The following is a 26700-nucleotide window of genomic DNA, read 5'->3' as shown; positions in this document are numbered from 1 at the left end:
CTCATTTAGCTTAGTGCCAGCTCTACATCAAACACACACACCCAAAAATACACACACCCACACACTCATGAACTTTTTATTGATTAATTAACGAAACTGCTTACCAAAATCAATGTTGGGAAAAATAAGCAAACAAAATACAGGGAGCAGCTGTCTTTGAAGATGGCCTTGGAACAAGAGAATGATCCTGACAAATTCAAAACCAGATGAGCCAGGTAGTTTGACTTATTTTTCCAGAAGCCATAAATCTTATTAAATGAACAGCCCGGCTAGAGCTGGACATGTCATAGCCAAAGAGGAGACTCTAACTAGGCTTAGTAACAGTGAGATAATGTTAACGTGGGAAAAAAGCGATGGCATAATGTTTAGTTTATCAAAGAGCATTGTGTAATGGTTAAGAACACACACTCTTTCTGTATTGAATTCTCAGCTTTTCCTTGCACATACCATCAGTGTGACTCTAAAAGTGGGCATAGAAATAGTACTTATCTTTTAATGTTGTTATGAAGCTTTTAAAATTTAATATATATGTAAAGTAATTGACAGAGTACAACTCTATATACGTTTTACTGATTAATTTGGCTTAGGAAAGATGTTACCCACACATGCAAACTGCTAGGTACTGCTAGTACCTAGCTAGGTACTGCTAGTATTGAACAGTGTTAAATGAGTGAAAAAAAATTGCTTTTATTGTTTTTCTCAAAAGCTTTAGGCTATTGTTGATATTGGTGTAATTTAACTGTAAGTGAAATTATGATAGATCCAATGTTAAACTTCAGGTTTAAACTTCATTCATATGTAAGCTCCTGGGTTTCTAGATTACCAGTCCAATGATAAGACATATACTTGCAACACTGGCATTATCTATGTATAATACTTGGTTTGGCTTTTGGATCAATATTATTGATGATACATGAAAAAAATGGATCCCAAATGCATATTTGATTTAAAAATCACTATACATACATATATACATACATACATACATACATGCCCATGCGCACACCTGCACTTATACATGGGCTCAGGAATGAAGTCTTGTGTAAATAAATGACTGGTAAGACACTAATTTTAAAGGGAGTCAAACCTTACAGAATTTTCATTGCACTGAGAGGAGCAGTCGGTTGAATTGTAGGCCTGTGCAGTAGTCACACATTCACCATTGCTGCATACCTAGAAATGAAGTCACCAAGATGAATTAGAATTACTTGCTCTTAGAATTTGCATCATTTGTTCTGTTGTGAAAAACCACATGTAGAATCTTCTGAGGAAGAAGAAATCCTCTATAAATATTCAATGGTTATTTGAAATGTGTACTGCACGTTCAAATACTGTTGTATACAAACATTAATTATTATAATGTCTATGTCCTTATTAATTCTTCAAATGTTAATCTATCAAAGATTCCACCATTGTAATTGCAGCGATTTCTTCTGTTACTTCTATCAGGTTTTCTTCTCATTTGATAAGGATCTGTGATCGTTTATTTCACAGTTGCTGGTTGGGCATTTTGTCAAAATCAATTAATCTTCTTATTTATACTTATTACTTTCGTTTTAAATTATGCTCGTCTTGGGGGGTAGGTTTTATGACCAAATTACTGTTGTTGTGTTGCTTGTGGTTATTGCCTGGCTTATCTTAGCTCATTTATTTGTCAACTGTTATTTTTAGTTTTACCTGTTTCTTTAGAAAAAAAGCTTACATCTGGAAATGTTTTTCCAACTCTATTGAGGTATACTTAGCAATTAAAAATTGTATATATTTAAAGTGTATATCGTGATGACTTTAGGTACTCTTAGGCATTGTGAGATGACCACAAACAACCTAATTAACCCACCCATCACCTCAAATAGTTACTTTTTTTGTGATAACACCTAAGATCTACTTCTTAGAAAATTTCAGGTACACATTACGGTATTATTAACTATAGTCACCATGCTTTACATTAGATCTCCAGAAGTTATTCATTTTATAACAGAGAGTTTGTATCCTTTAACCAGTGTCTCTCTGTTTTCCCTACCCCTCATCCTCAGCAACCATCATTCTCCTTCCTGCTTCTGTGACTTTAATTTTTTTAGATTCCACATATAAGTGAGATCATACAGTACTTGTCTTTCTGTGTCTGGCTTATTTTGCTTAGCATAAGTGAAATATCCAAGTTCATCCATGTTGTTAAAAAGGATTTCTATTTTTTAAGGCTAAATAATATTCATATATATATATATATAAAGTCACATATATGTGTATATATATATTTACATATATAATCACATTTTCATTATCCATTCACCTGTCCAAGGACATTTCAATTGTTTCCATTGGCTATTGTGAATAATGTTGCAGTGAATACGAAAGTGCAGATATCACTTCAATTTAAATTCATTTTCCAGTTGGCTGGAGTACTTGACTATTCTTCTTTTCAGAAAATAAATGCTGTCTAATTTTACTGTATATTAATCATAAGGTTGTGAGGGTGTTGTTCTATTACTTTACACTCTGAATAATAGCTTGGTTATATATATGGTTTTAGGGTCACCATATTTCTGTTTCCCAAAACTGTGGATTTTGCTGCATTATCTTCCGGCATGTTTTGTTGGAGATAAATATGATGGTAACTTGATAATTTTTCCTATTGAAAAATAATACTTGCCTTCTTTTGTGCTCATAGAACATTTTCTTTATTGTTGACTTCATGGTATGAAGATAAGTCTAAATGCTCATTTATTTTTATGACTTTTTCCTGGTACTGAGTTTTTACTTTATTCATTCCTAAGCTCAGGGACATTGTTGGGTATTATTTCCTTAATTACATTTTTTTACCTCTATTCTGTTTCCTTTATCTAGAATTCCTATTAACACTGTATCAGGTTTCTTAGCACTGTTTCTCTTGCTTTTATTCATTTTCTTTTATTTTAAAAATTTTCCTTATCTTATTTTTCTGTGTTAAGAAGTTTAGCTTCCAATTTCCTTTTTTTTTTCCCCTGGAGTTTCTATTCCATGGCTTACTGCATAAATTGCATATAAACAGGCAATCACGATTCATTTTGCACTTTGAAGGCAGTGCTTCTTGATTTCAAATCATATCATTTTTATAGATTTAATATCCTTCTAAATAGTCTAAAATATAAATTTAACTTATTTCTAAAGGATTTTCCTCTTTTTAAAAATGCATCTGTTTCATAGGAGACTATCATCTTTGATATCTTAGACTGGTCTCCTTTGTTCACTACTGAATTGTCTTATGTCTGTTATTTATCTTCTTTCCTTATGCTTCTAGAATGGGTTTTCTATATACATGATTAAACACTGAGAAACATTGTTTTAAAACCCATGTAGACCTCACTTCAAGTATTTCAGGCTCAACTAAAGGAAAATACTGAGATGTATTTTATTTTGATTTTGCTGTTCTGTATGTTTAATAAAGAGATAACTACAGAGACAGTTTTTGAGCAATTCTTCTCTGGTAGAGAATGAAAGAATTAACTAATTTCCTCTCTTTCTTCTCTTCTCTCCTCTACTCTCATTCTCTCTGCAGTCTACTATCTTTCTCTCTTACTGTTTCTCATCTTGTACTTTTCATTTTTTTTCTTATCTATGTTGTAAGTTCTATAGTATAACTAAGGAAAAGGGCACCCAGGGGTAATGGGATATGTTTGTCCTCTTTTCCCATGCCAAATTAAAATTTACCCAGAAAGAATAACTACTAAGAGAAACTAGAATGTTTTTAGGCATTTAAAGTTCCTCAAGTCTAAAAAATAGTATCTCAGAATAAATATGAAAATGACAAATTCTGTCAGTAGTGTCCTTGTGATACCTCTACAGACTAGCGTTTGCTATGCATAGATTCCCTCAATAGGAATTGGTTCAAGAATTGGTACCATTGTGAGTGGCGCACTTCTGTACTAAGATTTCTCTAGAAGGAATTAGGCACTCAATGTGGCGTTACATGGTCGTGATGTGTTTGCACAATCACGAAGTGTTCCTTAGTAACTGCTCCCCTATCATTTTCTTGGCTTAATTCCTGCCATTCTGTGAAAGGGATGTTGTATGTTTGCTTTGTACCTCTGGCTGATTTTCCTTACCTGAAGTGAGTAGAAAATTATTCGGTATTTTCTTCAAACCAATGCCTCATATACTCTATCTTACTGAACGTCCTTGAACTTTCTAGTTTGTGGTTGGTACACATACCCAAATTTTCACAGGTATTAACTCCTCGCCATTTTTATGTTTATTTAGTCTTTTAATGGGAAACTGTATAATTAAATCTATGGACTTGAAATAGAGGTCTCTATGAAATTATTAAATTCTGCTTTTACATGCTGAATTTTTACTTTCCAATTCATTTATCTATCTCATTATATGAATGATACTGTAATGCTTGTGGATGGCAGTGTCAGGGGGTGGTGCATATCACAGAAACCGCTCAACTTCAAAATTGCTGATTTTCTCTACGGCGTTATATTTTTTCAAATATTCTTGTGTTTTTAAACCTTGATGAGATGGCTACTGTTTTTAGTTTACATTCTCACGTTTTCATCTTGGAGTGATAAGGCCTTTCCAATCAGGCTTCACTCTACCTGTTCAATTTAATTTTTTGCCATTTCACTCGGAGCGCCAGTCACTCTGAAATTGTCAGCTACCTGTCTGTGCCATACACTTGTACCTTTGCGTATTATGTAGGTATATTTCTTTTTAAAAGGTCTTTTCTCATCTTCTGTGTGTTGAAAAATGTTCATAAAGTCAAAGCTGAAATGTCGCTCATTTAATGGTGTCAGAAGATGCCACTCTGTGTTCTACAAGTAAAGTCAGCCACTGCCTTTGGACTCGTGCACATTGATCACATCACCGTGAAAACAGTTGAGTTTTGTAGTGATACACTTAATTTAATCTACGCAATTCTCAAGTACACTCATCTTACATCAAGTGTGCCCTGCACAGACACTGGCACCATAGTACATGCCCAGTAAATATGTCTGAATGAATAAAATAAATGAAGGATCTATGGCTACTTCATAGTCAAATAAATTTTTAAAAATTCAGTCTATAATTTTATTGAGCATCTACTGTAAGACACTAATTAAGCACATTTATAATATTTCCATAATTTGTATAACAAATATTAAGCAAAATGAATATTTACTATAGTGTTATTGCTACTCTGCTCAATTAAAAAAATACTGCAGAGTTTTTTTCTGTGTTCCCATATATAAGCCCTCTGGAACCATTTATAGGATCCAGTGAGGTTTTAAGTGACTGGACAAGCAGTTTTAATAAAACAAAGGGCCTTCGTCTTACCAGTCCATCTCCACATTTTGTTCCAGGAGCAACCAGGCCAAAATCCTTAGAATTGTGGTATAAAAAAAAAGTTTTGCATTCAGTGGCATTCTACTTCAGAGGCTTCTTAAGGTGATAGATCTTTTCTTCTCCAAGGGCAGAAGAATGCTGCCCACCTGTGCAGAATATCTTTCCACATTTGATGTCTCTGAAGGAAAGGAGGAGTATTCTCACACTTGGGACCAGAAATACAATAGAACTTTAGAGACTAGGTTGGAAGTGAAGTGGCTCGGTCACGTTTTTCTAAACCAGGCTTGTCAGAGCCCAGGAGAGGCTGGGTAAACTGTTGGACCCTGTTTCCTGACCCTGGAAACTGAGATGAGTAGACAAAGATGTAAAATGATTGTATCTCTTTATAATATCTATGTAATTCTCATAAAGCAATATTAGCTTAAGTTTACAGGAGAATATTTCTTATTAGTAATTTGAATTAGCATAACTTTAATCAGGATATTAAGATTTCCTTCTTACTCTTTCTTGCGTGGAGCACATCAGTTGATTCTTGTAACAAATCTATGAAGTTGCTATTATTATAACCCCCTCTTTACAGATTAGGCAGCAATTGGAAGTGAGAGAAATTAAGCTACTGCCCATTTTTAGGATTACATTTAGAAGCAAAGTTGAACTCGATTCTAGGTTTTTATTATTGTTGTTTTCAGTCCAAATCCTGTTTGGGGGCACACAGAAAGCCTTGCCAAATGTCAGAAACAAACCCGGAAGTGGGGGTCAGCACATGCTTTTTAAAAATCAGATCTAACATCCAATTGTCCCATTCGTCTTCAACTTCGGCGTCTACCTTTCTTTCTTCGGATGGCTTTCCTTCTTTTTTCCTCTTCTCCCCTTTTCTACTTACTTTCGCCCTCCTTCTGTTTGCTTCTTTCTCTCTTTTTTTGGTAGCTTCTTTTCCTCCCTTTCTTCCTAAGAATCTTAAATCTTTCCCATCTTTCCTCCTTGTGTTCCATGACTTTCAGTTACAAAATACAGAACATAAATGCCGGTTAATTCCATCAGGGATGTGTGCTCTCTCCCTTCTTGCTTCCCTTTCTTCCTAATCGCAGTAAAAACAGGCTGGCAGCTGTCAGAACAAGAGCTGTTCTGATTTTGCAAAACACTCTCAGAGGGCACATACTTTTCTTTACAAGGCACTTACATTTCTTCAGAAGGAATTAATATGTGTTCCTTGTTTTTGCAGTATCCAAATTTATTTCCAATTTTATTCATCTTGTAGCAGATATCAGAACTATCTTTTGCCTCTGGGACCCAAAAACGGTATGATAAAAGTAAAACATTGAAAGCATGAATATGACGTATCATAAAATGACTTACTTTTCTAATATAATTGAAATTTCAGTGTCATGTAGCAGTGAAGCAGAATGGGACAACTAAATAACTTAAAAACTATCCTATTGCCTTGAGAGGATATTTTAGGAAGGAATATGAATATAAAAAAGAAACATACCTTAACCCACATACTGAGCTAGTCAATTAATATTAGAGGTAAAGTCAATGAATATGAAAGATATTATTCAGAAAGGTGCCAGGTGCCAATATCTGGCACAAATGGCATTATCTCCAATCTTGTCCCCAGATTCCTAAGGGACAGTAACAGAAATAACAGCTGTTATCTTTATCAATCATTCACTGTAATTGTCTCTCGCCTTTATCAAACACTTCAGAGCACTGATCATCCCGGGTGGGACAATTCCCCATGAAGCAGTAGCCTTTTGCATTCTTGCAAGGAAACCCATTTATTTGGAATTGGTCCTTAGGACACCCAGAAGAGTGGCCAGTACACATCTCAGGAAAATCACACTCATCTTTTGCTGGTCTGTATATAGACGCTGCTTTTTTCAGCTGTTGAAGAAAAACGAATAGATTGAATCTTGGACACCCATAGGTTAGGAAAGGTTCAGTAAGTAGGAGGAAGTAAGGAGGTTGCCCCATTTAATTTATCTAAAAGTTTTAAGGATGGATCATGACTTCCCTCTCCACTCCACTGAGAATTATTAGCATTCTTGGTTTTTATGTAATTTTAGGAGCGACAAGTTGGTGTTTTTGAAATTTGGTATTAGAGCAGCACTGAGAAGAGTTGGAATGGACATAAAATGGAGAAATGAAGCATATGTTCTGTTCATCTTGCCTTCTTCATCCCTTTAGTACATCCCTTTCTCACACACACACACAACCCCCCCACCGTACACACACAACTGGGAGCACCTGACTCTAATGAGGAATCACCACTCCCAATAAATCAGATCTTTTCAGATGAACTAAAAACATACCCAGGCTCTCACTGCTGGAGGGCACGACATGGAAATATTCTCTCTCATTCAGCCATTCAATATGCATTTAATTTGTGCTGGGTTTTGGGAAGATTTGAAGATGAATAAAACACACTTCCTTTCCTTTGTCAGTTCGCAATCCAGTGGCGTGAAAGAAGTGTCAATAAACCCTTAGACAGAGGCATTTGGACTTTTGGTCATCTTTCCTAGGAATATATCTCCAGCTACTAGTCACTGTCACTTTCCAATTCCAGGATAACCCTTTTCCCTTTCAGTTCACTGTTGTTGGGATGCCATTTTCCCCCTCAGCTGAGGTGAAATAGGTTGGTAATGATCGGCAAAAAAAAGCAAGAATCATGTTAGTCGTATAACTCCACTCCTAAAAGTCCAAGCACTGCTTACCTGCTTCTCCACTCTCCAGACCATAACACTGCTTAGTATTTAGAAGTCTGAGCATCTCAGAAGAGGCTGTATTGGGTACAAGCAATCTTAGCTCCAATCTGGGATTAGTGGTGGAAAGTCATTCAGTGGCCAAATGACTCTTTGGTTCTATGTATACTTAATAAACTGAAACCAGAGAAACCCAGTCCTAGCAAAGGATCTTACCTGACAAGATTCACAGCATTCTCCTTCTGCACAACTAAATCCTGGCTTCAACATACATTTGTGTGCCTCACAGCAAGGATTAGTGCAGTCCTGGCAATAATCAAAAATGAAAAATTAGGGCTTCCCTGGTGGCGCAGTGGTTGGGAATCCGCCTGCCGATGCAGGGGACGTGGGTTCGTGCCTCGGTCTGGGAAGATCCCACATGCCGCGGAGCGGCTAGGCCCCTGAGCCATGGCCGCTGAGCCTGCGCGTCTGGAACCTAGGCCCGCGTACTGCAAAAAAAAAAAAAAAAATTAGAAGCAGTTTGTAGTTTGGCTCCTGTTTGAAGAGTTAATTTGTGGTGCTTCTATGCAGTTTAGCCATAATTGTTTTTCGGAGTTAAATCCAAATGCATAGTCCTTGGCTGTGATACGTATACAAAGACTACCACTTGCAACTGGTGTTTGGGACTTTTACTTTGTTTCCTTCCCTTGTGCTGTTCAGTACTCCACAGCTAATGATTCTCACTGGTAGCATACAAAGCCCAAAGTTTGTGACCTTCCGTTCTCCTGATGACTTCTGTTCTCTGGAAGAGTCCTGCTGCTTCTCATGCTAAATGTTGGGTGTGAGACTTCTGATCTTATATTTTCTCAAGACGCTAAATATTTCTGGCTGAACTTTTAACAAAATGCATCGTTAGATAATAATAACAGGCTGGACACTTAGACCCTATCTGCTGAAACAAAGTTAAGACTGCAAAATATCGTCTGCATCCTGTCATGTAAGGTACTTCAAGCGTTGGAATGAAACTGTAGAACTATTCCAAAAAATGCACATAGGCAAAGCATCACTTTCCAAAGTTAGGATTCTCTTTCCATTTAATCTGAGACATTTGAACAATAGAAGCTGTAACCTCTGGACCTTCGCTGCCTCCGCTCTGATCTTGGAGTCTCTTCATAGCCAGAGTGAATTTTGAATTGTGCAGTGTCTAGAGCATAGCTACTTAAAATGTGGTCCTTGGACCGGTGGCCTTAGACAACCTTGCAGGTTGGTAGGAATAGGATCTCAGTTCCACTCCAGACCTACTGAATCAGAATCCACATTTTAACAACATGCCCAGGTGATTTATGAGCACTTGATAATGTGAGAAGTCATTATCTAGGACACATACCTATATGATGACCTCTTGAAAGAAAAAGCTCCTATGTTAGAGAAAAGCAGAATAAGAATTAATTTAAAATATGCCTCCAAGGCTTATTCTAAATGTATCAGAGACTGCAATGAATATGTGTAAGTTTAGAAGGTTTCTGCTCAATTAACTTTTCTAATAATGTGAACTGGTCAACAGGGATATAGACTAACCTCATAAGACCCTGAGTAAAACTCGATTGACTGACTGTGAGGGATTTTGTAGAACAGATTCCTACTGTGCATGAGAGATCAGACTTAACGACACCTATGAGCCCTTCTCACAAGAGGAGCCAATTAATGTATAAACCAGGCTAATGTGATGCTTTGAATCTCCAGCAAGATCATTACATGACTTGGTAAGAAGCCTTGAATTGAGGCTGCACCAACAACTTGTTTCCATTTTTTTTTTTTTAAAGCACAGTTTTTAAAGCTTTATAAGAATTACCATGGTTGATTAATGGCTACATCCCTGTCTAGATTCTAGCTGAGGTTACACTTTGTAAATGTAAAGGCAACATCATTTGCAAATACCTGAACAGGGCTACAATCACACTCTTCTCCATCGTCCAACCTCTTGTTTCCACAATATGGATAATCACTTAACTTATCAGAAAATGGAATATTGAACATGCACGTTGGCTTGTAATCCTTGAGGTATTGCTGGTACTGGGTTTTGCTGCATTTACTGAATTTTAGTGCAGGAATGCTAGAGATAGGACGAGTTAAAAATAAAGATTAATCATTTCAATGCATAGTGGTAGAACAGCTATGAAAGTTCTATGAAGAAGTTAGAACAAAAAAACATACGTAAATGACAGACTCAAGGTCCATTTACCTTTTTTACTCTTGTCTCACTGTTACAGCAGAGTAGTAGCTGGACTCTTTATTATAGAAAATGTCTTATTGAAACACAGCCAACACATACTATTTTAGTGAAAATACTCAGACTATATATCCTCCAGAATATCCTTCCTGAAGCCCATGGTTCTGACCAATTGTGCCTGCTGCTCCCATATCACTTTTTATTTGCCCCACTTGAAATAATCTATATTTGCCTACCATCCATGCAAGAATACAAGCTTCTCAATACAGGGACTGACTCGTGTTCAAAGTTTTTAAAAATAAGCACTAGTTAACACAGTGCCTGGCACAAAGTAGTTCTCTATAAACATTTTCTGAAACAAACTATTAATATATAGTACGCTCTTACACATCTTAGGAATGTGATATATTTCTTTTTAAGCTGAAACTTGCCTCCCTTCCATCTTCCTTTTGTTTTGACTCCTTTGTCATTATTATTGATACAATGATTGGATACAGATGGACTTTTAAAGTCTTGGATACGTTTGAGTGGGATGTTATGGTCCCCCCAAAATATTACTAATTATGTAGATAATGATGTAAAATTAGATATCAGTTACTGAGTTCTTACCCAGGAGATAGTAGGAAAATTCCAGATAATAACAATATGTCCCTACAATATTGAGTTTTACTCAAAGCCACTCCCCCAATATTGAAATATATTCTCTACGTTGTTTAAGCCTCACCTTCCATCACTATCCATCGCGCATTTTCCCAAAGTACAGGTACATGGGTAATCATCATGCCACATCCCAAGGTTATGCCCCAACTGATGTGCCATTCTGCTTACAATTGCATTTAGGTCAGGTAAAAGATCCTGATGCCAAAAAAGATGTGCATTAGAACTTTCTATAAGATAGTACACTACAGTACATAAACCTTTGAACTAGTGGTTGAGAGCTGGTTTCTAGCTTCTGGTTAACTAGTATTTTATCTAAGGGGTCGTGGACCTAGTTATCTTCCGTTCTTGCACCTTAGTTTCTTCAGTTATATATAATGAGGTTGGACAAGTAACCTTTTGGATGTCTCTAACACTAACACTTTGAAATTTTTTTTTTTTTGGTGCAGTCATTGTTGGTTTTATATAGACTCATTTTTACAAATAGCTCAAATTTATTAATTAAAATCCTACACAATAAAATAAACATTATTGATTGTCTTCTATTATTAGATATTCAAAGGGAATAAAAATAAAAATATGTGAGTTTTGGGTTTCCAATTTATAGTCTCACATTAGGCGATAATGTTATACAATCATGAAGAGGCAGTTACTACTATGAAGAAAGTCAGAAGATCAGTAATGTAAAAATGGGATATCAGGTTACTGTAAAGTAAAACACCCCTAATTTGGTGATTTCATCTTACTCATATGACATTTAAAATGTGTCCTGGATGGGTTATAATGTCATAATTGGAGTGGACAGCCTATATTAGATTAATTTGACTCCCTATTATGCAAAATTTTGTTTCTAAAATACCATGGGCAAAGGCGTAATCATAAAAAGAACCATAGGAATAATAAATCAGGTAGTCATTTTAATAAGTACTGGCTTTTAAGTTCAAGGTCTTACAAGACTTGCTTAAGCATAACAACAATTAGGCAGAGACACTATAGGAAATCAACACAAACCTTGATATCTTTTTTTTTTTAAAACAAATTTTGTAATGTATTTTCATAGTCTTTGTGCATATCCTTTTTTTTTTTTTTTCAAAACCTTGATATCTTAAAGAATGTCTTAGATAGTGTTATTTGGGCAGCATTTACTAGAAGTGTAGTGACTTGGGAAGGGATCAGGTAAACAAGGGGAGTCAGCAGTATGTAGGTTTTAGGCTTTCTGAAAGTGAATGGTAAAGCCATCTAGGTATGATATTTTCCACATAAGAACAATTATCCTTACTTGCTAAACCAGCCATCAAATTTTATGTACATCACATGTCCTTATAAATAACTATATTTAATATGCAAAAGAGCTTTCCTAATCTTTGTAGGTTAATCCGTGTATGGCATTCATATAAACTCTGGAAAACACTGGCTTATCTTCATTATTTATCTATAGTTTTTAATAAAACATTTCCCATTTAATAACGGAAACATGACAGTTTCATCGTGACATTTTGGTGGGAATGTATGACAGGATGCATACATGGTCCCTTTCAATAGGACACAGAAGATTACAGAAATCTAAGGTAAGCATTTTGATTAAGTAATATAACATAAATAAAACACAGCCCACCTTAACGACACTGGAGGAATAATAGGGCAGGCATATACCCCCTGGATAGGAAGTTCTCTGTGCATGTGCGTAGAGCCACTTTCCGGTATAAATGAGATATAAATAAACTCGTAGTTCAGTTAACACAAACACTGGAGTGCAGTGAACCCCTCCAATGCTAGTGCCTTGGCACTGGAGTTCTGGAATTGAGGATGACCTTGGTTGATACGAAGCTCATTTTAAACCTGTGGTATTTTAGAGGCATTGAGAAAGTCAATGTAGTCTTGAGTTGAAATCATAAACGAGTATTTTCCCCCCAGAAATAATAATAAGGTCAGAGTCCATTTGACTTGACTTTAGTTTGCCTTACACTCAACTTTGGATAAAACCACTTAAAAGACCAGAAAAGTTTAAAGTGTTCAGAGGGTAAAATGCAGCATAGTGAATGGACTGAACACCATGATTAATTTGCCATGGTTGAAAATTAAAACAAAAAATTAATCAACCATAGAAACTCATAGAGGATTTGATAAGTATAATCAAACATTTAAAACACTTGTCATTGGAAAACAAGTCTATTCCTGGATTATCTAAAAAGACAGATGTAGATGTGTATATTAAAGGGAGCCAAATTTGATATGCTTTCAAGAAGAACATTTAGAGTTGGACCACTTTAAAAAGAACTATCATAGGCTGAAGGGCCATATGTAGAGTATAATAGAGACGGTTCAAATACAAGAAAGCTAGTCAGGCTAGATGACCCCTTTCAGTGTTTAACTTTTCTGATCAAGAAGATATGCTATATTTCTTTCTTCACTACTGATATGTTCCTGTCCCTACATTTTAAAGTCTTAGTATTTGACGATGCATATTGGAAGAACTTAGAATTCTGGTCTTCCCAGACTCTGGAGATCTTGGGAGAATACCAGCTATGGAGATGAAGCACCAGAGGAAGCACAATCTGGATTCTGACTTTGCTGATGGTCACTGAAAACCAAAAGTCACACCATGATAATATCATATACGGTATCCAATCACTTCTAGATCTATGTGAATATAGAGGGAAGACATATAAGAAACCAACATAAAAAGTTCTAAATATGATGCCCAGTTAGTCATTTAGTAGCACTCCCCCATATCTCTATTTGTAGACATACTATTGGTGTGTAAAGCTACTGCTCAGAGTAAGAGACACACATGGAAGTAAAAGATTGTCTACTTATACCAACTTAATTTTCCTAGGCTAATTTATTAAGTATTTTAAGACATACATGCAAGGAATAGGCAAATAGAGCTAATCTTGCCTGCTGTGAAGGTCATGATAATATTTTACTGTATCTCCATAATTTTGGGGCACAGTAGTACATGAATATCTGAACCCAACCACTACTCCCCTGGAGATATGTGTTGTGGACCATCCTGGATATGAAAATCAGAAATGATATTTGGAGGTCTGGTTCACTCATCAATCTGCCAAAGGGCTGAACCTGACCTCTGACTATGGCATTGGAAGCTTCACAGTTCTGAGCTCAGACTGAAAGTTAACATTTAGATAACGATAGAAAGCATATTTGCAGGCTATGTTTGTAGACTTTAGGAGAAATACTGGCAATATAGGTAGATGAAATAGTTAAAGTGGATACCACTCATATAGTAGCTTTAAAGACATCAAAAGAGATGCTAAAAGACTCCACTGCTTCAAATTTGTTCTTCCCTAATTTAACATTCCTTATGATGACAGGACTATGTGAAACACAAAGTTGATGTCAGATCAGTTCCACCATAATTTATCATTTTCCTATAGGCTGAATAGTGTACTAGGTATTTTGAATGACAAAGTGGTAAAAATAACCCCCCTTTTAAGGAATTAATGACCTAGTATTACAGAAAAATCCAACCTTTTACTTAGGAACATTAAAGCTGTGGCAGGTTTAATTTATCAGATTAATAATCTGTTATCTTAAGTATAGATGCTCTTGAAGAGCTGGTCTGGATGCACACACTCTGTTGAGGGAAAATGTCCAGAAAATGAAGTGCTTTCTCAGAAAGGTGGGTTTCGGTGCAGTGTTGAAATGGCATGGCATGGAAGGCTGAAGAGAGTTCAAATTGGATGCTGATAAGTAAAGTAAATGGATTCTAAGGGTGCTTTGCTTACCTAATGACATTTTCAACTCTGCCCAGCAACATGAATATTTCAAGGTTTTCATTTCTGATATTAATCATTATTAGGAAGAAAGGTTATTTACAAGCTCACCTGGAAATTTTCTGTATAGCTACACATAAAGTTTTTGTCCCTGTGGCTTTTTATCCAAAAATCAGCTGCTTTAAAAGTATTTTGGTTTATTTGTTTTGTTTTCTTTTTTTAATAATCCACCTAAGATATGCAGGAAAATAGAGCAGCGACAGACCTGAGTAACATAACATGATCAAAATTCTTCCTCTTTTAAAGGATTATTTCTTGCCAAGACGAAAAACGTAATAAGGTAGTTTCTATTTAGAATCTATACCTATTTGTCTCCATTTGTCCATATTTCAAGGCCAACTAATGTCACTTGAATGTCCAAGGTTTTATAAATCTGTTCAAAGGAGAAATAATTTTTCACAATGTCAGGTTGCAGAAGGATCCTTTATCATGACTATATTCCTTTACATTTAAAAAAGTAATTTTAATGTGTGAAGTACATAAGCAAAAGTTTAGACCTCATTTTACAAACAGTTGTATTGAAACAGAATGTAGAGTTGAATCGTCCAGGATACTGGGGTGAATTGCCATGACCAACAAAGAAACTTGACCAAAAACACCTGATTCTCCTTGAACTATTATAATCCTTACACACACTGGGCTCAGGATATGTCTAAAATAAATAATTTACTAAAGCTCTGAGATTATACCTGACCTGAAAATATGAATTTATGAACAGTGGCACATAATGGAATGAATGTTCTTTATTCATCTCTCTACTTAGGTCATGAGTTTGTTCTGTAGCAGATTAGAAAGTTGATACTGTTTTCAAAAACCCATAGCTTAGCTTTCATGTTTGTTCCCCATGTTTGATTTTTGGAACTACTTTGTTGTGTCAGAAATCTTATTGGGGATTGCTCAAAGCCTCAAAACAGACAGAAATAGTTGTAGTCCAAGGATTCTCACCCCTATTCCCATCTGCTTTTGTAAACACCTAGTTGATAGGTACTTTGATGCCAGGACAAAAGAGTTTAAGAGTTTAAGTCATTTCATAACCGTGAGAACTATGGTTCTCATAAACTCTTATAAAGTTAGACCCTTTAGTTAAATCATGATCTCAAACCTAACTAGATGTCCGTTTCCTTTTGGCTCTGATTGTATTGTGGAATAAACCTTATGAATTAGGTCCCACCAAGCAAGATAATTTTTTTAACCTTTGAATTCTCTACATTCATGGGTGGGCTTTAGGTCCATAAAACTGGATTCAAGTGCAAATGGGAACAATATTTGTTATTCTATGGATGTATTCTCTTCTAGTGAAAAAATATCCTATAAAATAAAGCCATATTTTATATACAGAATGCTTGGATGGATTTGGATATACATATTTGGAAGGTTGTTGAGAAAGAACTTTGGAATTTCTGAGACAAAAGAGGTGAAGACATAAAAGTAAAGTGAGAAAGGATGCAGTGAAATAATGAGTGTGGAGGATAAAGGGCCAGTAAGAAGAGATATGACGGGAAGAGTCAAGGACTTTTAGACTGTGCTACTTTAAATTGTTTGTGGTATGAGCCCCCAGTCTGAACTGAAAATCTTTAGTAAAAGTTCAGCAATGTGCAACAATCTTGGAGATGGGACCCCAAGGAGAGAGTTAGAGTCTTATATTTGGGTCAGTGTTAGAGGAGTAATAAAGACAATTGCAAGATATAAGAAGCAGGAGAAGCAGCACTTGAGATCACCCCCAGAGCAAAGCCAGTACTGGGTGTGGGAGCTCCCCACTATGCCCAGGAAAGGGATTAATTTATATCCAAGGCTAATGGTAGCTCTCAGCCCCTCCAATCCTGTTTGGGAAATTGAGAGTACCCTGAAGCAACTCCTCCGCCTCCTGCCCATGCTAGGGGGCTGAGACAGCCCCGCGCACTGTGGAGAGTGTTTTCCAGCCCCATCTGACCCGAAGGGCTGGTGAGAACACCTGAAAGATGTGCATGCCAGTGGTGCTCAAGCTGAGAGAAGGGCAGACAGAGCCAGTAGTCTGCAAGCAAAGCCAGTACTCCTATTCAGCTGGGAAACTTGGGGTCAGCTTGAGTTAAGGCAGCAAACAAAGAGCTTTACCAGTTTCAGGGCTGCTTCTCCTGCTGTGCCCAAGCAGGGAATTTAATTTGCAGCCCCACTCATTGCTGAATATAGACTTCAGCCTGTCTGACCAGGGACCCTCACTGTGAGACGCTACATAGCCCGTTCAACTGCGGAACTTGAACGGAGTTCAGCCTGTGGCTTCCCCCATCTGCGGAGCAAAACTGGTGGCCTCATCCACCCTGGGAATTCAGTGCACTCAGGTCTGATTCAGGCCCCAAACATCCTAGTAAAACACTAGAAAAAGATCAAATGTCCTTCAACTGGTGAATGCAAAAACCACTGATCTAAAGGAGCGATTTCTTACAGTGTCTTTCTTTGGGGCCTCTTTATCCTGGTAATGGAGCTGGTTGGAAGGAGTCAGCTTTTAAAAGATGTGTATAATTCACAGTCTTGCTTCTTTGACAGGATACTAGTTCATTTCATGTTAGACGAATTAATCATTTTAGTGAATTTTACAGAAATATTTCCCCTGATTTCTCTGTCTAAACATGGGCAATAAATTATAGCTTGAAAGACTTTTTGCTATGCAAAGGTCATAGAAGAAAATAAAATAGTGGATTTGATTTACTCATGATGGGTATTCAAATCTTTGTACATTACTTTATAAATTTTGTGATAGTGACCAATATTTGAAAATTCCGTAAATATTAAGTGTCATTTACTTAGAAAACCAAAAACTTAGAGCTATGATGCATTTGTTGCTGTGATTTTTTTTTTCAGTGGAATTTTGTTAGACTACTTGGTGAACTGTTATGTTTTGGGCTGTTTTAATATCAGTATTACTACAAAAATCCAGCAGAGATCTATCCTAAAAGTTTCTTTCCATTTGTGTTTTTGGCTTGATTCAGGCTGTATCAAATCTTACCATGTTGACAAAATTGACCATTCCCCAAACTCGATTCCTCAGTTTGTTAGGGTGATGATTCTTGCGATACTGGAAATATAGACATCAAATCAATACTCATTAATCATAGGAGTTGAATAAAAATTCAACATCATGAGATATTTCGAAGAAAAAAATTCATTGGCTTTCCTTCCAGAGGGCTAAAATATCTGGGCAACTTATGCAGAAGTACATGTTTTGTATAAAATAACTAGATATAGCAGTTTCAAAAGTCATGCTTCACCTTGGCACTACTTTAAGGTTTTCTTTATGACTCTGTTCCCTCTTCACATTAAATATATTACATTACGTTGATTTATTAAACCAACTGATAAGTGTGCTTTAGAGTCCATATTCATAACAAAACTTATTAAAGCTCCACAGCAACCATTATATTGCAAAAAACAACTTTGTCAGCACTCCTGTATCCATGGTGGCTGCAAACTAAGGAGCATATAATCAAGGACCTGGAGCCAGGGATAAGATGGAGAGGGGCAAGAAATTGTGGTTTCCCCTCTTTTCTCTCCAGGAAAAGGCTAAGAAGACAAAGCAGTTTCCTGCTCCAGCTAATTTTCTATGTTGTTCTCTTCTCACAAATGGATTCCCTATTTGTACTTGTTCTCAACATTATCAGTTTAGACCTAATAAAATACACTTAATAATAACATAAGGTATCCCATAGAGATAAATGCAAATGGTCAAGCTTCTTTTATAATAATAATTTTAAAAAAGCCTTTTCTGAATGCTGCAATTATCCTATAGTTAACATTCCATTGCTCGCCTGTTATCTTAAATATCTGAATACCCCCAAAGATATTACATTAAAATCCCTTTAATTTTCATTTCTTACCCACTCCTCAACTTACTACTCATTGATTTAAATGCCACTATTCTACTGAAACTATTCATGATAGGCCCATAAATGTCCTCTTAATTATCAAATCCATTGCATTACTAGAATAAACCTTCATTGTTATGCACACTTTTTCTTTTGATATGTGCTGGATTGGGTTTGCAAATATTTTTAGGGTATTTGCAGTCGTATTTGTAAGTGAAATTGGCTTATAATTTTACTTTCTTGTCTGGATTTGTTATCAGTGTCATCATAGGTTGTTATGGTAATGACTCTTAAGGAATCACTCTTCCGGGTATCTGCACCGATGTGTGGTTCCCTCAACCATTGATTCTAGACTTGGCCATATGACTTTAGTTAATAAGACATTTATAAGTGTCCTATAAGCAGAAGCTTGAAAAGCTCTTGTACATTGAAGCCTGGTCTCTCATGATGTTTTGATGCCCAGCTATAATACCAGAAGAACGGGCTTGCCTACTGGGGACACATGGGCCAAACCCAACACTATGTACCAGACAAGTGGCTAAGGCCAGGTTACACCATCCAGCCAGCCCAGTGGAACCACCAGATTACTGCAACTGTATAAATGACCCACACTAAACTTTGGGTAGTTTGTTACACAGCAGTAGATAACTAATATGAACGTTATAATAACTATGAAATGTGTGAAGAATGTTTCCTATTCTTGAAAACAGTGTATAAAAGATGGGGTTTTCTGTTACAATAAATTTTGGTAAAAATTTGTCTTTAAACTCATCTGAGCCTAGTTATTTGTCAGTAGATTGTGGACTACTTGTTTAACTTTAAAACTATGTTATATTTTTTTTGGAGTTTCCTATTTCTTCTCAAGTCAGCTTCTTAACATTGTACTACATTCTTCTTCTCATAAATTTATTGGCACAAGGTTGTACATATATTTTTTAATGATATATCTATAACCTTTCCTATATTTATAGTTATGTTTTTCTTTCATTCCTAATTTTATTTGTACTTCTGTTTTTGTCTTAATAAGTATTGTCAGAAGTTCCTCTATTTCATTTATCTTTCCAAGGAACTAGCATTTGACTTTGTTTCTTTATGTCTTGTGCTTTTTATCAATTTTACTCATTCTTAAAATTATTTTTCCTTCTCTTTTTTGGTTTTATTCTGTGTTTATGTTCTAACTTTTCCAGTTAGACTCTTAATTCATTAAATTTCTTTCTTTTTTAATATAAATGTTTGTCTACAAATGTCCTTCTAATTACTGTTATGCCACCTGCATCTAGAAAGATTTATCTCAACTAATGTTTTCTTTTTGCTATTATAAATATTTCATACTTTCAGATTTGACTTGTTTAGTCAATTAATATTTGGCAATGTATTTTTCTTTTAGTTTCCAAATCAATTTTCGTTTTGTAGTCTAGTTTAACAATTTTTTTGTTATACCTTCCAATTTGGTTGTGGTTAAAAAAAAGCGGTGATCTTCTCCATATATATCTTTCCTATCTGTTTTGCTTCCTTTGTGGCAAAATGTCAGTTTAATTCTTGAAAATGTTTTGTTTGAACTTGAAATGAATACATACTGTCTTTTTTCTGGTTGCAGTATACATCCATCAATTGATTAGATCAAACCTATATTTATGTGGTTCAAATCTTTTCTATTTTTGTTGCATGTTTTCCCTGCTTAGCCTAAAATTTTCTAATAGAGATGTAAAAAACAACCCTTCTTACCCTGTAACCATGTTTTTTGTTGTTGTTGTTGTATATCTTTTTATACTCTGCTGTAAGATGTATAATCTGAAATATCGTTGGATGATTTGCAGTTCTTGGAGAGCTCATTCTTCTTTTCACTATGTTGGTTGACTCTTCCTCGTGTGATTAGTTTTACCTTGGATTATGATTATAGGGCATTTTTGACTTGGAGTCCAGCAGTTTACCGAATTTCTGATCAGTTTTTTTGTTGAAAGCTTGGCGTGGCATTTCTGTATCTAAAGAAAAGTATGTCATGCTCCACATCAGTGCAGGACACAGGCTTAGGATTTTGTTTTCCCATGCATAACATTTTCCCTGCCCATTGCTACAGGCAGACAAACAAAACGTTTCCTTTCTCTTTGCAGTTTCACTAGAGAGCTTTTCCAGTTCCCTTTCAGAGATGGGACAGCCCTTTGTGGCTCTGGGCCTTATGCAATATATTCTATATACTGTGTGTTGTGTCACCATGCCTTTGAATTTTAGTTACTATTTTGATGGAGATTCTCTGCCTCATTTTTAGCACTTGGAGATTTTCTGTGTTTTTTTAGCTCAACTATAGATGGTGAACATATTTTCAATTTTTTGAATTTGTTCATCATTTCCATATGTTCATAATGTGGAGGGAGGTTCTATATTGGCTTAGTCTGCTATACTGCCAAAGGACATTATCATCTCTTATATATGTCTGTTTGGGGAAGCTAAAAACAGAACATTGAACCTGGAATGGAATTCTGATTGAAATACTACTTTCTCTTTGTTAAAAATCACAACTATAGTTTTATAAGAATGAATGGGGAGCAAATGTTTCTCTGAAAACTTACCATGTTATCATCAGCAACAATGAACAGTTCAATATACTTTTCTTTTTCCATACTCTGGAAATTTATGGAAAATTGAATGAAGTACGGTTAATGTCTCTTAACATTTTAAGCTAAAATTTTCAAGGTGAGAAATGTTAGTATTATTGGAAGTTGACATGCAGGAGTATATCTAATAATTCTAGAAATGTAGGTACATAAAACCCACTATATTATTAAAACGTGTGGTTCTATGCATCAAATTCTAGTAAACCTGAAACAACATTCCATATTTTATTATCCTTTTTATTTTTGCTTAGTCTTTCAGGTAAAATAAGGATTATAAACAAAGAATCATGAATCCAGTTTTTAACATTTAGGGTTTTTTTAATTTACAAAGTAAATGCTTACTAAGTAAGCTCATGTAAAAGGACCATTTACAGTTGAGAGCAAGACATATAACTGGCCAAAAGGAATGACTGTATTCCTTTTACTCCTCTTCTATCTCCCAATCTCCCTTTATGGGAGTGTCAATTCCAAGGAAACATATGAAAGTTGTTAATTATAGATCTTTTATTTTATAAAACACAATACCAAGAAATTCTAAGTTTTCAGCTTTCAGTGTCATGCATTGAGGTACATGCATATGCTCTTGAATATAAACCAGAGGCATATTGTTCAAATATTTGACTGTCATTCTTTTCTGAACTAAGTAATCATTTATTGATTGATTTATTCAATCAAAAAACCCCATCTATTAGGCATCTAGTAAGTTTCAGATACAGCATACACCATGGATATGTGAAGAAAATAAACACTCACACATCTTAAAGGCTAACATGTAGAGGGGATTTAAGTTGATATGAACAAGTACAGAAAAGCCTAAAATATGGAGGACTATCATTGTGCCTTCATTCTACTAGAAATTCCACCTTAACAATTAGAATATTTGGCGTGATGAAAGGGGGATAACCTGGCTTATCATCAACAACTCCTCCCAAAAAAGTGGCAGGAAAGACAAGGAAAGAAAAGACAATATCTAAGAGAGATTTCATTCTTTCCAACCACTTATAGCCCTAATACTATAAATCTATATGTAGGATTGTAGATATGCCCTGTCTTAGAAACTGATGAGACGAATTGGGATTTGCTGTAGGGAATGAACACTTTCTGTATAGATAACAAAAACAAAAGTTTGACATTTCAGATTTCAAACAATGAAGATTCAGATTCAGGCAGCCTATACACTTCATTAATTGGGCTCATAATCTCTCTCTTGAGATCAGTAAGAAAGTAAGAGGCATTTGACTTGGGATAAAGATAATTTAAAAATAAGGCACTCACTTCCTTTTTGGAGTCTTCCATGGATTTAGTATTGTCATTTGGAACAGCTGTCCTGGTAAAATTGAGCTCTGTACAAGAATAATTGGCAGGTTGCTGCATCTGGGGTTTATATTTGAACACCAAATGTTCTCCTTCATCTGAATATTTCACTGGTTCAATGAGGTACCTTTGGTCACTCACCCTGAAGAACCCCCTGTGGAAATTGGGAACACAATTGTCTCTTTAAGATCTCTTTCATTTTACTGCTACATTACTTACACAATATTTCTCTGTTCCACTTTATGGAGTTTGCCTTTTCAAGAAAGGGAAACTGCAGAGTCAAGGCCTCATGTAAGCATGTAGCCAGGTATTCTGAGAGGACAAAGAGGTGAGATGGCATGTAACCTTTGACTCAATAAACTTTTCTAAGAGTCAACTCATCTGGGATTTTCAGAAGTTTAACAGCCCAACCTCTCCTTGAAGCATAGGTAGAGTAACAACTCCCACCTGGGGTTGAGGACCTCTGGCAAGTGTGAGTTCTTGCAAAAATTTTGTGAATTTCAAGTCCATCATTCATTAATTACGGAGTAAATATATGAAGGTACAGACACTACTATGTGGTAATTGTGTCATTAAAGGGTTTCTCATTCTTTAAAATTCTGGGACCTACTCAAGTAAAATCCTCAAAAATGAAGACACAGGTTTCTTGCTCTTTACTCTTTTGCCTCCCCACATCTTCTTCCTTTGTCCTTGAGCCCAAGATCTAGAGACAACAATATAGGCTTTACTTCTGACATTTTTTACTTTCCAGAGTCTGGAAACACTGCCTAATTTAGTAAAAAGCTGTGAAGCGTTGTGTGTGATGCAGTGGGAATTCACAGGCCTACAAATTAGGAGGCCTGGTTTTTGGACAGAGTTCAACCACCAGCAAAATGAATGCTCAGGAGCAAGTCTCTGATGTCAGTATCCTGATCTGTAACATGAGAGGACAGGTTGGATGAGTTCCCGTCACATTCCAACTCTGAATCCCTTGATCATATAGTGAAAAACTTGTCTTGCTTAGGCTGTGTTTTACATCTTTTTGTCAAAAATGAACATAAACAATGGGCTGGAGTGGATCCTCATGCTGAAAATATACAGTAGCTTTTTTCCATAATTTTTCTATTTAAAGGTCTTAAAAGAAAAGAGAAGTGACTGTCCTTGAAAATTCATAGAAAACTCATAAAGGTGGAAGGATACGGTGCATACCTCAGACCATTACATGTGCTGATACTGGCAGCAGAATCAAATTCATGTATGATGGATCCTGGTAAAAACAGTGATCCTAAAATAGATGAAGAGGCTACTGATATAAGTACATGTATTTATATTATATAAATATTAATATCTACATATTTTATGTTCACAATACATCATTATTTCATTTTCACAAACTACACTTACGTTCATTTATGCATTCATTCATTGCATTCTTTCATTGGAAAATTTCGAAGCTACTTTAGAGCCTTTTAATTGCATGATTACTTTGTGTGAAGCAGTGTATGAATTCTTCTCTCACAAATTTAAGAGTCTATTTGTTGATGCTAACCTCAGAAATGTGACCCTTTTCCTTTGAAATATTACTTTTTTAATCCATCTTAAAATCCTATCAACTACCCCTCCTGTGCTATTATTATAAATTCCCCCAGTTGCCTATGAAATAAAGTCAAAATTTTGGTGATCGCAGAAATTAGGTCTCACTCTCCAACCAGGTCCCCTCGTGGCTTTGTCTCCTGCCTCTCTGCTTCGATCAAGTTGGTATCTTTATTACTCCCTACTGGGTGTTCATCCATGGTGATTCCGCCAAATAATTTCTCTTTCCATCAGTTCCTTATGTTCAGCTCCTGCCTATGTGTGACACTTTCCATGGTCCTGGACCTCAGACTCTCACAGACGAACAACCACTCACTGTATAAAAGAATGTTACCCAGTTTTCTTACTGTTCTATTTTACAAAGATTGCATTATGACTGAGATTTCATAGTTGATAGCTGCCTTAAACAGAGGCAATATGGTTTAAAAGTATACATTTAACAGAAGAGAATAAAGTCATCTTGGCTAGAAGGCTGCAGTGGGCATGTTCTGTAAAGGGGAATAATATAAAAATAGAACTCATATCCACTGGAATAATATTCATGATTAATGAACAAAGATTCATTTGGAGAATGAAGGAGAGGACTCAGTGTTGGTGCATCAGAAGGACAGGGCAAGAGGATTTGACTCCCATAAGGGTCAGTTAGATGGAGGTTTTAAACTTGTTTCATGTCTTGAAGTTTTATCCTTTAGCTTAATTACTATTCCATCATGGTACCTTATACTTCTCTGGTGTCCTGCTTTACCCTTCCTCCAGACTTAACCCTATTTTGGGTACATAGAAGTCAGTGTGGTAAGGGAAAATACATTAGCAGTCATTGATTTGCTTGTTAGGCAGTGATCAATCTCCTTTAGAGGTCAGAGTGTCATAGTTTCTGTTCTAGAATCATTCAGTGATGGTAGTCAATGCAGGAGTAATTTCTGATGTAACACTTTCTGAAGCTGCTTGTAAAGCTAGGATGGGGTTTAAAAATCATACGAGGGAACAATAGTTTCAGAGAAGAGACATAGGAAGGTCCCATAAGATACTGTGATCTGAGGATGCTTGGTGATCTGCTCTCCTTTTGTGGAGTAGTATGTCTCACTGTAATCTGAGGCTAGGAACTGCCTGGAAAAGAGAGCAGAGAGGTAGTGAGATTCACTTATTCTAAAAAGTTAGCAGATAAAACCTATTATGTGAGAGTGAAGGCCCTAGGCTGCTTTCACTTCTCAGCAAGATCCTCTTATGCTAAAAGCAAATAAGCAAAATCAATCCCAGTCACATGAAAAGCCTTTCTACCTAGATTTCATGGTTTGGTAAAGATGGTAAAAGATTCTGGCAGTTTTAACAAGGCATCGTTTTGAGAAGAACCTAGAGAAAATATTATCTAAGTAAAAATCTTCTTGCCTTAAGCACCAAAATTGATGCAAAAAATTGTGATGTATATGTATCATATATATAAGTGCTATATACATTTTATCTAAATATACAGCTGTTGGGTTAATATGTATTAAGATATATGTATCATATGTACATAGATATGGATTTAATATGATTGCAAAGTTTTTACATTTTACGTGAAATTATACAATATTAACTGTAAATATTGTAACCTCTAAAACAAAAGCTTTAAACTAAAGCAGGGAGATATTGCTATAAAAACAGTCAATAAACAAAAAGCCAGTAGATAAGAGTAAAAAAGAAATCAAATAATTCAAAGATCCAAAGAAGGGCAGGAGAGAAAACCAGAGGACAAACAGAAATTCAATATTAAATACAACCATATCATTCATGACATTAATGTTAATGGATTAAACTTTCCAATTAGAAATCAGATTGTCAGAATCCACTAAAAAGGCAGAACCCAACTACTTGCCATCTTACAAGAGACACATTTTAAATGTTAAGGCACAGGTACGTTGGCATGAAAAATAGTGTATTATGGAAACAGTAAATATGTGAATGTGGAGCTAGGCTGTATTGATACCAGGTAGAGTACAGTTCCCAAAAAGACGGGCATTCCATAATGGCATAATGATAAAAGAGTAAGTTCACCATAAAGAAAAAATAATAGTACATGTGTATAACCTAATAGCTAAGCTTCCAAACATGAAGAAAATATTTTAAAAGTTGAAAAGATAAACAATTCCAAATCATAATTGAATGTTTTGACATTCCTCCCTCAGCAGTTGACAGAACAGATAAACAAGTAATATAAGTAAAAATAGAAGATCTAAATAATCCTATCAGCCACTTTGTCCTAATTGTTGTTTATAGAGCACTTCACCCAGTAACTGCAAAATACATATTCTTTTCAAGGTATGTTTAACAAATTAGAACATAGGTTTGGCCATAAAACAAATTGCAATACATGTTTTTAAAAATGATATCATACAAAGCTTGAGAAAGGGTATGTAAAAACTACCAAATATTGGAAATTAAATAACCCACTCTTAAATAATCCATGAATCAAAGAAGAAATCTTAAAAGAAATTAGACAATATTTTGAAAGGAATGATAATAAAAAGAAAAGACGTCAGGGTGTTTGAAATGCATCTAAATTAATGCTTGAAGGAAATATCATGGTTTTAAATATTTTAAATACTATGACAGAAAGATCAAATGTTTGCATAAAAAAGTAAACACTAAATAAGTGGAATAAATTAAATAATAAGATAATAGATGGATTCAGTGAAATAAACAGACAATAACAATAAT

The 26700-nt window shown here is 35.5% G+C and overlaps 1 protein-coding gene across 1 annotated transcript in view; it reads right to left on the bottom strand.

The window, feature by feature from the left end:
- ADAM7 (ADAM metallopeptidase domain 7) overlaps window positions 1–26700 on the bottom strand; it is a 62151-nt gene that overhangs the window by 13878 nt on the left and 21573 nt on the right. Inside the window, 16 exon segments of the mRNA XM_032633906.1 lie at window positions 1093–1173; window positions 5296–5482; window positions 6485–6587; window positions 6993–7188; window positions 8223–8312; window positions 9924–10098; window positions 10940–11070; window positions 12488–12572; window positions 14875–14976; window positions 14978–15042; window positions 17650–17718; window positions 21073–21126; window positions 22393–22585; window positions 23620–23680; window positions 23683–23695; window positions 25032–25110. Coding sequence (XP_032489797.1) covers window positions 1093–1173; window positions 5296–5482; window positions 6485–6587; window positions 6993–7188; window positions 8223–8312; window positions 9924–10098; window positions 10940–11070; window positions 12488–12572; window positions 14875–14976; window positions 14978–15042; window positions 17650–17718; window positions 21073–21126; window positions 22393–22585; window positions 23620–23680; window positions 23683–23695; window positions 25032–25110 — 1684 coding nt within the window.

This window comes from Phocoena sinus, chromosome 6 (assembly GCF_008692025.1).
Source record: "Phocoena sinus isolate mPhoSin1 chromosome 6, mPhoSin1.pri, whole genome shotgun sequence".
Classification (NCBI taxonomy): Eukaryota; Metazoa; Chordata; class Mammalia; order Artiodactyla; family Phocoenidae; genus Phocoena; species Phocoena sinus.
This window is presented reverse-complemented; position numbering and strand designations above follow the sequence as displayed.